Genomic DNA, 12,675 nt, shown 5'->3' with positions numbered 1-12,675 from the left:
TAGCTGTGAAGAGTCCTCCATCTGCTTACATAATAATAATAATAATAATAATAACAATAATGATAATAAAAACACCAAATTTCCATCAGTACAATTAATGAAACAAAAAGCAAGAAAAAAATAGTGAAATAAACAATGAATTACTCAATATATAGTTGTGAGAATTGCATCACTAGTTAGTCAGTTTACTTAAGTCTGTTCACTTAAGTCCGGCCCAAGCTGACAACATAAACCTAAGCGTGTTTTTATTTACCTCTGCCTCTACCTGGTTGTATTAATTAGAGCATTCTCCTTAATATGTGCTGCAGAAAAGTGCGTTATTTCCACCTGGTGACGGTAATGAAGGTCCACTAATGTACCTGTGATGGGGGAAGGTGCGTTGCTTTACCTAGTGTTAATTAAAGGCATTACCACTTTACCTGTGACGGGGAAAAGGTGCGTTAGATTACCTGTTTTAGATCATTAAGGCCATATTATTTTTTTACAGGTAAGGAAGCAGCTTAAGGGCATAAAAAAAGTGTAGGACCCCCCCCCACCCCCCACCCCTCTAAATGCTGCTCCTAAAAAAAAGATAAAAATAGAGAGTGGCCAAAAGAGGTCAATTTCGGGAGACGTGATGACGTGAGAAAGGTGTAAATTTACCTGGATATCTTAATTAGGGCGTTTACCTGTGGGTGGTGGCTGTGGTGGGGGTGGACGAAGCCGTTGATGTGCGCGGTGGGGGGGTGGGGGGAGAGTTGGGACAGCTTGAGGCAGTCCTGGGGGTTGGGGATACGCCCGGGTCCCCCCCAGGAGTCGGTCGGCCCCAGCTTGAGTCCCTCCCCCATGGAATCTACCAGCTGATCGGCGTAGCGGTCGTGAGGGTGGGCGTGGGGGTGGTGGGGGTGGTGGGGCCAATACTCGCCCCCCCACCCACCGAGCCCCGGGGACATTGGGGGTACCTACGCAGGAGACAAGGGGAAGAGGGAACGGGGGAGGAAAATGGGAGGAAGGAACAGAGAGGAGGGTGAAAAAGGGAGCAGGGAGGAAGGAAGAGGAGTGAGGGAGAAAGAAAGGGGAGTGGGGGAGGAAGAGGGAAGTAGGGGGAGGATGAGATGGGAGTAGAGGAGAAAGAGAGGGGAGTATGTGAGAGGGGAGGAACGGGGGAGTAGGGGAGGAAGAGAGGGGAGTGGGGGAGGAAGAGGGAAGTAGGGGGAGGATCAGATGGGAGTGGAGGAGAATGAGAGGGAAATGAATGAATGAATGAAGAGGGGAGTCGGAAGCCGGGGAGGAGGAGGGAGGAAGAGAGGGAGGAAGAAAGAGAGAGGGGAGGGAGGAAGGAGTGAGGGAAGAACAGGTAATTAAGTAAGAGATATTAATAATGATATAAGGTAATTAATTCCTATATGATGAATTAACAGAAAATATACTTTATACATTATTTATTCATTAACATATACACATATTCACTGGCTATAGAGAAGAGGAGGAATAAGAAAGAGAAGAAGAGGAAGGAAGAGGAGAAGAAGAGAATGAAGAGTAGAAGAGAGGAATAAGGAAAAAGGATAAGAGGAAAGAAGAGGAGGAGGCAGAAGAGAGGAATAAGAACAGAATAAGAGGAAGGGGAAGAGAATGAAGAATAGAAGAGAGTAAAAAGAAAAAGATTAAGAGGAAGGAAGAGGAGAAGAAGAGAATGAAGAATAGAAGAGAGGAAAAAGAAAAAGAGTAAGAGGAAGGAAGAGGAGGAAGAAGAAGAGAATGGTGAGTAGAAGAAGGGAAGAAAACGCGAACAGGAACCAGAAGAAAAAGGAAGAATGAGAGGAAGAAACAGCAAATATGGAGACAGAGAGAATGAAGAAAAGAAAGATAAAAGAAAACAGAAAAAGAAGAAAACCACAACAAGCAAAATATTAGGAAGACAATAAAGAAAGTAGGATAGAAAAAAAAATAAGAGAAGAAAATACGCAAAAATAAAAAGTAATAGAAACGAAAACACAAAAAAATAATACAATAGAAAATAAAGACAAGAGTAAAGAAAAAAAAGACAGAACACTTCAAAATAAAACTGAATAATAAAGGAATAGGAAAAAAACACAGAAAAGAAACGATAATACAAGAAAGAATAAAGCATAAAAAAAAGAAAAAAAAGGAAAATAAGAAAAAAATAAACACAAAACAAGAGAAAAAGAAAACAAATAAAAACACAAAATGAAAAAGAGAAAAACAAACAAACAAATGAAACACAAAATGAAAAAAGAGGAAAATAAGAAAAAAAAGAAAAAAGCGGAAAATAAGATAAAAGAAAACAAAAAACAACGAAGAAAAGAGAAGAATAAGAAAAAGAAAACAAAACAAAACAGGTCAAAACACAAAAACACAAACACACACACCCTTCGTGGCCTCACCTGGGAGTCGTGCATATCAGACTCAATGGCGGGGATGGGCGAGAGTCTACCGCCGCAGGACGAGGCGTTGGAGGAGGCGCGGGGGCGGTAGTCCTGGGGGGAGAGGTGGCTGTAGGCGGGGTGGACCGGGTGGGTGTGCGGCGAGTCGGGGTACAGGTCCAGGTTCTCATTCATCGACGAGGAGGGAGAGGAGGTCGTGTCCAGCCCATTCCTTAACGCCTGTGGGGGAGATGAAGACACAGGTAAGACAGACAGGTAAGACACACAGGTAAGACAGACAGGTAAGACAGACAGGTAAGACACAGGCAGGTAGGTAGAAAATGTTAATTGAATGCATAAAGAAAAGGTGACCATATGAAAGTCGTGTCCAACCCATTCCTTAACGCCTGTGGGGGTGATGGAGACACAGGTAAGACAGACAGGTAAGACACACAGGTAAGACACAGGCAGGTAGGTAGTAAATGTTGATTGAATGCATAAACAAAAGGTGACCATATAGAAGTCGTGTCCAGCCTATTCCTTAACGCCCGGAGAAAATGGTAAAGACAGGTAAGAGACAGGTAGGAAAAAAAATTGATTGAATGCTTAAAAAAGATGACCATAGAGGAGTCGTACCCCTTACCCCTTACCCTTAGCTGTCCCTTAATGCCTGAAGAGATTGACTTAGATACAGGTAAGACAGACAGGTAGAAAAAGTTAATTGGATGCAGGTAAGATGATCAGGTAGTTTCATGACACCTCAGATTAATTCAAAGGTAAGGTAGGCAGGTAGGTGAAGAAAGTGACGTGAGTTCATATAAAAAACGTAACCAGGTAGATAGAAAAAGGTAATTGAATGCAGGTAAAAAGATGACCAGGTAGTTCTTGACACCTCTAAGATTCATTAAGCCAGGTAAGACCGACAAGTAGGTAGAGGGAGGTAATTGAATGCAGGTAAAGAGATGACCAGGTAGTTTGTTGACACCTCTAAGATTCATTAAGCCAGGTAAGACAGACAGGTAGGTAGAGGGAGGTAATTGAATGCAGGTAAAAAGATGACCAGGTAGTTTGTTGACACCTCTAAGATTCATTGAGCCAGGTAAGACAGACAGGTAGGTAGAGGGAGGCAATTGAATGCAGGTAAAGAGATGACCAGGTAGTTTGCTGACATATTCTAAGATTCATTGAGACACAGGTAAGACAGACAGGTAATAGAGAAAGGTGATTGAATTCATGTAAAAAGATGGAAGTTCTATCTTTCTTTCATTTTTCCTTCATACTTTTTATTCCACCTTTCTTTATTCTATCCTTCCTTCATTCCTTTCGTTCCATAGTTTTCTTTCTTCTTTCATTCCTTTCATTCCTCTTTCTGTTTATTCTTCATTGATTCCCTTCTTCCTTCATTCCAGCAATCCCTCCTTTCTTTGACGCCTCAACTAAGCACACTCGCCTCCTTCTCCCGGGCAACCTTTTATATTCTTTCCTACCTTTCTTCCCTTATCCCAGCCTGTCCTTCAACTTTCTTCCCCGGTCAATACTCACCCATCCTCCTCATTCATTCTTCTCTTATTCATTCCTCGCCTTCTACTCTCCTTTCCTACAAACATAGTCACTTATTCACTTTCATCTTTCTTCTTTCATTTTTTCTCTCCTCCTCCTCCTCTACTTTCCAATCACTATTCATTTATTCATTTACTTCCCTTATTCTTTTCTCCTTTTCTCTTCTAACCTCCTTTCCTATCAATATGCACTCATTCATTCACCTCCATATTTCTTTCTTCTCTCATTCTTTCCTTCATTCATCTTCTTCACTCCTCCTTTCCTACCAACATATATTCACTCATTCACTTCCATTTTTCTTCTCTCATTCATTCATCTCCTTCACTCTTCCTTTCCTACCAACATATATTCACTCATTCACTTCCATTTTTCTTCTCTCATTCATTCATCTCCTTCGACTCTCCTTTCCTAGCAACATACATTCACTCATTCACTTATACACACCTTTTTTTCCCTTATTCATTCCCCTCCTTCAATTCTTCTTCCTTGCCAGCACAAACTCCTTCATCCAACTAAGTCACTGATCCCAACTTTTTCTTTCCTTTGTGGAACTTTTTATTTACCCAGAAATGCTGATCCACTTATGATACAAAACCCCCAATCTTCCATTCCTCCCTTTGTAGAACTTTATCCTCCTTCACCTAAACTCTCACGTAACACAATCCTTTTAAACCCTATTACTCTTTCTTTACCTTACTGAGCACTGAATCGACCCCGCCTCCTTACTTAACTCAGAAATAGGGACACACTCAAGTTAGTAAACCCAACATTCTCTTCTTAAATTGTAGAACTCAACCCTTCCTGATCCTATTGCTTTCTTACTTTACAGAGCATTGAATCCCTTCCCTTCTCTCTTTTCGTGATCCTATTGCTTTCTTGTCTAACAGAGCATTGATTCCCATACCCTTTCTCTTACCCACATATCCATCACCCCCTCACCCACCCACACACACACACACACACATACATACAAACACAAAAACACACACACAGACCCCCCCCTCCCCCAACCCACCATATACACACACACATTCACCTCCCCCTTGTTCTCTACTCCCCCCACACAGACCCTCCCTCCCCTCTCACCTCCATCTTCTTCTTGACTCGTCCGCGTTTCTTCTCGTAGCGTCCGCCCTCCATGGTGTTGGCGCGGCGCCTCGTGGACTTGCCGGGCTTGGCGTCGGGGTTCAGCACCCACCACGAGGACTTTCCGGTGCCCTCGTTCTGGACTCGCATGAACCGGTTGTGGAGAGACAGGTTGTGGCGGATGGAGTTCTGCGTGGGAGGAAGAGAAGGTGAGGTTTAGTGGCTTAGAAGAATAGAAGGTTGGGGTAATCGGCTTAGTTTTAGTCCATGTTTCTAGGTAAAAATAAAAGGGAATTCAATGCTGGAAATTTTTTTGGGTAGGGACAAAAGGTTGTGGAGAGACAGGTTGTAGCGGATGGAGTTCTGCGAGGGAGGAAGAGAAGGTGAGGTTCAGTGGCTTAGAAGAATAGAACGTTGGGGTAATCGGCTTAGTTTTAGTCCATGTTTCTAGGTAAAAATAAAAGGGAATTCAATGCTGGAAAGATAAGAAAGAAAGTTGGGTTTGGACAGCGTTTCTGGGTATAAATAGAAGACAATTAACTGAAGCAAGGAAGAAAAGTAAGTTGGGTTTAGTGAGTTTAGCTTCCGGGTGAAACTAAAAGGGGATTCAATGCTACAATAGGAAGAAAGGAAAACTTGGTTGGGTCAATGGTTGTGGGTGAACATATAAAGGATTCAATGCTCTGTAAGGTAAGAACACGTCGAGGTTATTAGGGGTGGAAGTGGAAGTAGACAAGAAAGTGTGAAAGGAATAAAGAAAAGAAGAAAAAAGAAAGGAGTAGACAGAAGGAAGAGTGTAAAAGGAGCAAAGAAAAGAAGAAAAAAGAAAGGAAAAGACAGAAGAAAGAGACAGGACAAGAAAGCAAAATGAAGCCAACCGAAGAAAAAGCAGGTTACGAAGAGCAGAAGACAGGTAGAAGACAGGACAGGTAAAGAAAAAGTCGACCCCCCCCAAAAAAAACAAGACAAAAAGAGGGTACCGAAGACAAGACAGGGCAAGAATGAAGACAGCACAGGCAAGGTAAAGAAAATCAGCGCACACACGCACACACACACACACACAAAAAAAAAAAAAAGTTACCCCCCCAAAAAATCGAAGACAAAAGAAAGAAGACAAAAAGAGGGTACCGAAGACAAGACAGGGCAAGAATGAAGACAAGAAAGAAGCCTCGGGGATAATAGCGGAGGGCTTCATTACAGGCCAAGCTCAAGCCAATTAAGGTAAAAATTTAGCATCGTTACCTGGGCGGGGGGGACACACAAAGGCAGGGGAAGGCAAATCCCGACCCGGCCCATTGTCTCCCCAAGCCTTTGTCGGGGGCTCGAACCGCGGCCACACGCTCCCGCACACGAGGCTCAGACCGCGATGCCAAGACGATGCGGTACATAACGACCACTAACTACTGTGACGACGACCATTTCTACTACTACTTCTACTACTACTACTACCGCTATTTATATTGTTTCGAAAGTACTGTGTTATCTACTACTACTACTACTACTACTACTACTACTACTACTACTACTACTACTACTACTACTACTATTTATATTGTTTCGAAAGTACTGTGTTATCTACTACTACTACTACTACTACTACTACTACTACTACCTCTAAATTTGCAGTTACTTCTACTATACTACTATTACTATTACTACAATTTCTGCTACTACTACTACTACTACTACCTGTCTATCGCTATGGCTGTCTATCTGTCTGTCTCTGTGTGTCTGTCTTTCTATCTGTCTGTCTGTTTCCGTCTCTTCTTATATATTCCTTCTCCATCAGTTTATTTCTCCTCTCCCTCTCTCTACTCCTCTCCTTCAAACCATCACTCCCCTCCCTCCTCCTCCTCCTCTCCCCCTTCCTTTACAAACTCCCCCCCCCTTTCACCTTCTTCAGCCTTCCAGCCACCTATCTACATCAATATGGATCACTCTCCCTTTCTATACACCGTCCCTCCCTTCTTCCCCTCTTCACGTCGAGAAGGGGAAATAGAAGAGACAGGGGATGAGGAAGTGAAGGAGGGAGGTGGATAGGAGGAGAAGAGAGAGAGAGAGAGAGAGAGAGAGAGAGAGAGAGAGAGAGAGAGAGAGAGAGAGAGAGAGAGAGAGAGAGAGAGAGAGAGAGAGAGAGAGAGAGAGAGAGAGAGAGAGATAGTAGGATGTGAAGGAGGGAATGGGACAGAAACGAAAGGAGGAGGAAGAGGAAAGGAGAGAGAAGAGAGAGGTGAGGATAGGAAGAGGAGGAAATAAGAGAGAAAGTGAAAGAGGTGAAGAGAGAAGAGATAATTTGAGAGAGAGAGAGAGAGAGAGAGAGAGAGAGAGAGAGAGAGAGAGAGAGAGAGAGAGAGAGAGAGAGAGAGAGAGAGAGAGAGAGAGATGTGAAAAGGAGGATGAGAGGAGGGGAAAGAAGGGTGGGAAAAGAAAGGGAGGTTAAGGAGATGAAGGAGAGGATAAGGGAGATGAAACAAGTGAAGGAAAAAGGGAGATAAGAAAGTGATGAATAAGATGGAAACGAAAGAGGAAGTGGAGAAGAGGTAAGAAAAAGAGAAGGAAAGTAAGAAAAAAAACATGAAAGCGAAGGAAAAGACAAGAAGAAAAGAGAAAAAAATGGAGGAGAGAGAAAAGGAGAGAGAAAAGTAAGAGAGGAAAGAGGAAGACAAGGAGGAAGAGGAGGAAGAGAAGACAATGGAGGGATTAATGCGCAAACGAGAGAGAGAGAGAGAGAGAGAGAGAGAGAGAGAGAGAGAGAGAGAGAGAGAGAGAGAGAGAGAGAGAGAGAGAGAGAGAGAGAGATCATTAACAAGGACTGCACAGGTATGGCCTTTGACGAGACACCTGGGGAAGGACACGCACACACACACACACACACACACACACACACACACACACACAGATGAATAACACTCCAACTACTACCACTACTACTACTACTACTACTACTACTACTACTATTACTACTACAAAATAACCAAAAGAAGGAGAAAATAAGAAAGAAAGAGACAAGGCGTAAAGGGAAGAAAAGAGAACAAAGACAATAAAAGAAAAGAGGAAAAATTATAATAGAATGAAAATAAATAAAAAATTACAAAGAAGAAAAGGAAAATTAGACATCAATGAAGACCAATACGACACGAGCGAATTGAGAAGAAAATTTATAAGTGAAATGACGGAAATAAAAACAAAGAAAGAAAAGTTAAAAAAAGGTGAAAGAGGAATATGACAAAGGAGGGACGAAGAAGGAGGAGGAGGAGGAGGAGGAGGAAGCAGATGATGATGATGATGATGATGAAAAGGATGAAGAAAAAAAAGTAAGAGGACAAGGAGGTGTAAGACAAAGAGGAAAAAAAAGAAAAAACGAAAATGAAAAATTGAAATTAAAAGAAGAACGAAGAGGAGGAGGAGGAGGAGGAGGAGGAGGAGGAGGAGGAGGAGATGAATTGAAAAAGTAAGGGAACGAAAAAGAAGTTAAGAGCGGAGACGGAGGAGGAGGAGGAGGAGGAAGAGGAGGAGAGGAGGAGGAGGAGGAAGAGGAGGAGAGGAGGAGGAGGTAATATGACGGAAGCGAACAGGTATCTGAACGTCACCTGGAAATGAAGACTTGTGACAGGAGGAGGAGGAGGAGGAGGAGGAGGAGGAGGAGGAGGAGGAGGAGGAGGAGGAGGAGGAGGAGGAACGGGAGGTAGGTGGTGGTCGTGAGGAAATGATGAGAGAGAGAGAGAGAGAGAGAGAGAGAGAGAGAGAGAGAGAGAGAGAGAGAGAGAGAGAGAGAGAGAGAGAGAGACTACGCACTTACAATACTTCATTACGAAAGACTTAAATATTTATAGAACACTTAAACTTCAAAAACTTATTAATGGCGAAGAAAAGAAAGAAAATAGAAGAAAATAATACTGATCCATTTTTTCTTCCCTCTTTTCTTTCCCTTAAAAAAAGAAAAAAAAAGAAAAAGTATACTGACCTGTTATTTTCCTTTTTTTCCTTTCCCTAAAATAAAAATTAGCTACCCATGAAAAGAAATATGAATGACCCCTTTTTTCTTCCCTTTCTTCTTTCCCTAAAATATAAAAATAGTTACCCATGAAAATATATGAATGACCCAATTTTTCTTCAGTGTCTTCTTTCCATTAAAAAAAAATTAGTTACCCATGAAAAAAGATATGTGTGACCCCTTTTCTTCTCCCCTTTCTTCTCTCTCTCTCTCTCTCTCTCTCTCTCTCTTATCCCCTTTTCCTCCTTTTCTCTCTGTATTAATCTTTTCTCTCTTACTTTTCTCTTTCTTCCTCTTTTCTATTCTTCCTCTTTTTTCTTTCTTCCTCGCTTTCTCCTCTTCTCCTTCTTCCTTCCTTCTCATATTTTTTTTTCTATTCGTTCACTTTCACGTCATTGTTCTCTCTCTCTCTCACCCCAAAGACCGATAACATGACGATTGAAATTCACTCACAAAAAAACGGAAAAAAAAACGAAAAAAAAATAATATCGGTTCGAATTCATTAGTTACAACGAAATGCCGAACGTCGGGTCATTAGAGCGACGAAGACCGACTAATCTCTTTTAATTGGACGCCCAGAAGGTGAAACTAATGAGAGAGAGAGAGAGAGAGAGAGAGAGAGAGAGAGAGAGAGAGAGAGAGAGAGAGAGAGAGAGAGAGAGAGAGAGAGGAGGGAGGAAGAAAGAGAAGAGAGGAAGAAGAGAAATAGGAAGAAAGAAATTGATTAAAAGAGTAAGAGAGGAAAAATGAAGACAAGGAAAAAAGGAGGAAGAGAGAGGAAGAAAGAGAAGAGAGGAAGAAGAGAAATAGGAGGAAAGAAATTGAAGAAAAGAGTAAGAGAGGAAAAATGAAGACAAGGAAAAAAGGAGGAAGAGAAGACAATGGAGAGAAAAATGGGCAAACGAGAGAGAGAGAGAGAGAGAGAGAGAGAGAGAGAGAGAGAGAGAGAGAGAGAGAGAGAGAGAGAGAGAGAGAGAGAGAGAGATGAAAAACGAAAAGAAAGAAGAGAAAAGGAATAGGATTGTGATATAGAAAGAAAAAAATGACAAAAAAAAGAAAAAAAAAGACAAAAAAAGATAACAAGAGAAAAAGAAAGTCAAGACAAAAGAAGACAAAAAAAAAGAGAACTAAAGAAAAACAAAACAAAAATAAGAAAGGATTTAAACACTACTACTACTACTACTTCTACTACTACTACTACTACTACTACTACTACTACTACTACTACTTCTACTACTACTACTACTACTATCACAACCACCACCACCACTACCAATAATAATAATAAAAAAAAAATAATAATAATAGTAAAATCGCTAACCCTTTCTCTTTCCCCCAATTAAAGAAAGGTAAATGAAAGGTAAGACTCAGGTTAATTAGATCAGGTGAGTCCTAATTACTGTATCATTATCAGTATTATTATTCCTATTATTTTTATTTTTATCTTTAAACGAGAATATCTTGGGAAAAAAACACGTATTATTCTGGTGTCTGTATGAGTGGGATGGTTTGTGTGTTAGTGTTACAGAGGAGGAGGAGGAGGAGGAGGAAGAGGAGGAGGAGGAGGAGGAGGAGGAGGAAAAGGAGGAGGAAGAAGAGGAAGTAGAAAATATGAACAGTAAAAGAAGAAAAGATAATGATGATGAAAAAAGTATAGAAAAAGAAAAAGAAGAAAAAGAAGAAGGGACGAAAAAAAAGAGGAAGAAGAGGAAGGAAGAGGAAAGAAGCCAGTAAAAGAAAAGATAATTAATGAGTGATGTTAATACTGAGAGAAAAGAAAAAGATATAGAAAAGAAAGAAGAGAAAATAAAAGAAGGGAGGAAAAAGAGGAGGAAGAAGAGGAAGGAGAAAGAGAAAAGCAAAAAGTATAGAAATGAAAAAAAAAGAGGAAATAGAAGAAGGGAGGAAAAAAAAGAGGAAGAAGAGGAAGAAGAAAAAGTGGAGAATAAAAAAAAAAAGATTATACTGAAAGACAATTACAAGGCATAGAAAAAGAAGAAGAAAAGAAGAAAAAGGAGAAACATGAAGAACAAAAATAACAACCTTTTTTTTTCGATTTCTTTCGCGGCTTCATCGAATAAATTTCCGTAGACTCAGTGACGCGAGGAGGAGGAAGAGGAGGAGGAGGAGGAGGAGGAGGAGGAAGAGAAGGAGGAGGAGGAGGAGAGGAAAGAAACCACCTGTTACTCCTCTGTCAATCTCTCTCTCTCTCTCTCTCTCTCTCTCTCTCTCTCTCTCTCTCTCTCTCTACCTTCCATCTTCTCTCCATCTTCCCTCCTTCCTTCCATCTTCCTTCCTTCATTCCATCTTCCTTCCTTCCTCCTTCCTTCCTTCCCTTCTCTTCCTCCCTCCTCCCTTCTCTCCCTCCCTCCTTCCTTCTCTCCCTCCCTCCTCCCCCTACATATGTAATTGACTTTATTGGTTCCACCCTTTTGGTCTCCCCCTGCCAACTGAGGGGGGGGGGGGAGGGGAGGAAGGGGCGGAAGGGGAGAGGCACTGGGAGGAGATGGGAGGAAAGGGGACAAAATGGAAGGATGAGGGGAAGGAAGGGAGAGGGAAAGGAAGGAAAAGGGAAGGAAGGGTAAGAAGGGAAGGGGAGGAAGGGAGAAGAAGTGGGGAGAGAAGGGGAAGGAAGAGGGGAGCAAATGGAAGAAAAGGGAAGGAAGGGGAAGAAAGGGGAGGAAGAGGGGAGTGAATAAAGAAAGGGGGAAGGAAAGGGAAGAAAGGAGAAGTGGGGAGGGAAGGGGAAGGAAGAGGAACAAATGGAAGGGAGGAAGGGAGAAAGGGAGGTGAAGAAAGGAGAGGAAGAGGGGAGTAAATAAAGAAAGGGGGAAGGAAAGGGAGGAAAGGAGAAGAAGAGGGGAGGGAAAGGGAAGGAAGAGGGGAACAAATGGAAGAAAAGGGAAGGAAGGGAGGAAGGAAGGGGAAGAAAGGGGAGGAAGAGGGGAGTGAATAAAGAAAGGGGAAAGGAAAGGGAAGAAGGGAGAAGAAGAGGGGAGGGAAAGGGAGGAGTCTGTATCCTTCATTATCTTACTATCTTCCATTTCCTCTTCCCTTTTCCTTCCCTATCTTTTTCCTTTTTTTCCCTTTTTTTACCTATCATTTTCTATTCGTCTCCTCTTTATTTTCTTTCTGCTCTTTGTCATCCTCTTCTTCTTCTTCTTCTTCTTCTTGTTCGTCTTCTTCTCCATTTTCCTCCTTTTCTTTTAATTCTTTATCCTCTTCCTCTTCTTCTTCTTATCCCAATCAGTATATATTTTCCTTTTTATTCCTGCTCTTCCTCTTCCTCTTCCTCCTCCTTCTCCTCCTCCTCCTCCTCATCCTCACCATCACCACTAGAAGTACCCCTCCTCCTCCTCCTCCTCCTCCTCCTCCTCCTCTTCTTCTTCTTCTTCTTCCTCTTCTTCTTCCTCCTCTATTAATACCTCAACAACCCTCGCTGGCAATGGGTGATCTTAGCCATTTAAATTTCACCTTCCCCCCACTCCCCCCCCCCCCCCCAGCTTGCCCCCTACACCCCCTCTCCTCCCCCTGACCCCCCCCCCCCCCTTACATTCCTTGCTAATATTCCCGTACCTTACCTTGGTCGCCCTTAATATGGTCTTCCTTCCTTCCTTCCTTGCTTCCTTTCTTTCTTCTTTCCTTGTAATTCCTTCCTTCCCTTCTTTTCTT

General features: G+C 42.2%; 1 protein-coding gene across 1 annotated transcript in view; it reads right to left on the bottom strand.

The window, feature by feature from the left end:
- The window catches only part of LOC127003009 (forkhead box protein O-like), a 111,846-nt gene that overhangs the window by 79,796 nt on the left and 19,375 nt on the right, over window positions 1–12,675 (bottom strand). Inside the window, exons 2-4 of the mRNA XM_050869363.1 lie at window positions 5,010–5,198; window positions 2,385–2,603; window positions 669–941 (exon numbers count right to left, since the gene is read on the bottom strand). Coding sequence (XP_050725320.1) covers window positions 669–941; window positions 2,385–2,603; window positions 5,010–5,159 — 642 coding nt within the window. The 5' untranslated portion in view covers window positions 5,160–5,198. The remainder of the gene's footprint in view (window positions 1–668; window positions 942–2,384; window positions 2,604–5,009; window positions 5,199–12,675) is intronic.

Source organism: Eriocheir sinensis, chromosome 24, assembly GCF_024679095.1.
Source record: "Eriocheir sinensis breed Jianghai 21 chromosome 24, ASM2467909v1, whole genome shotgun sequence".
In the NCBI taxonomy this organism is placed as follows: domain Eukaryota; kingdom Metazoa; phylum Arthropoda; class Malacostraca; order Decapoda; family Varunidae; genus Eriocheir; species Eriocheir sinensis.
This window is presented reverse-complemented; position numbering and strand designations above follow the sequence as displayed.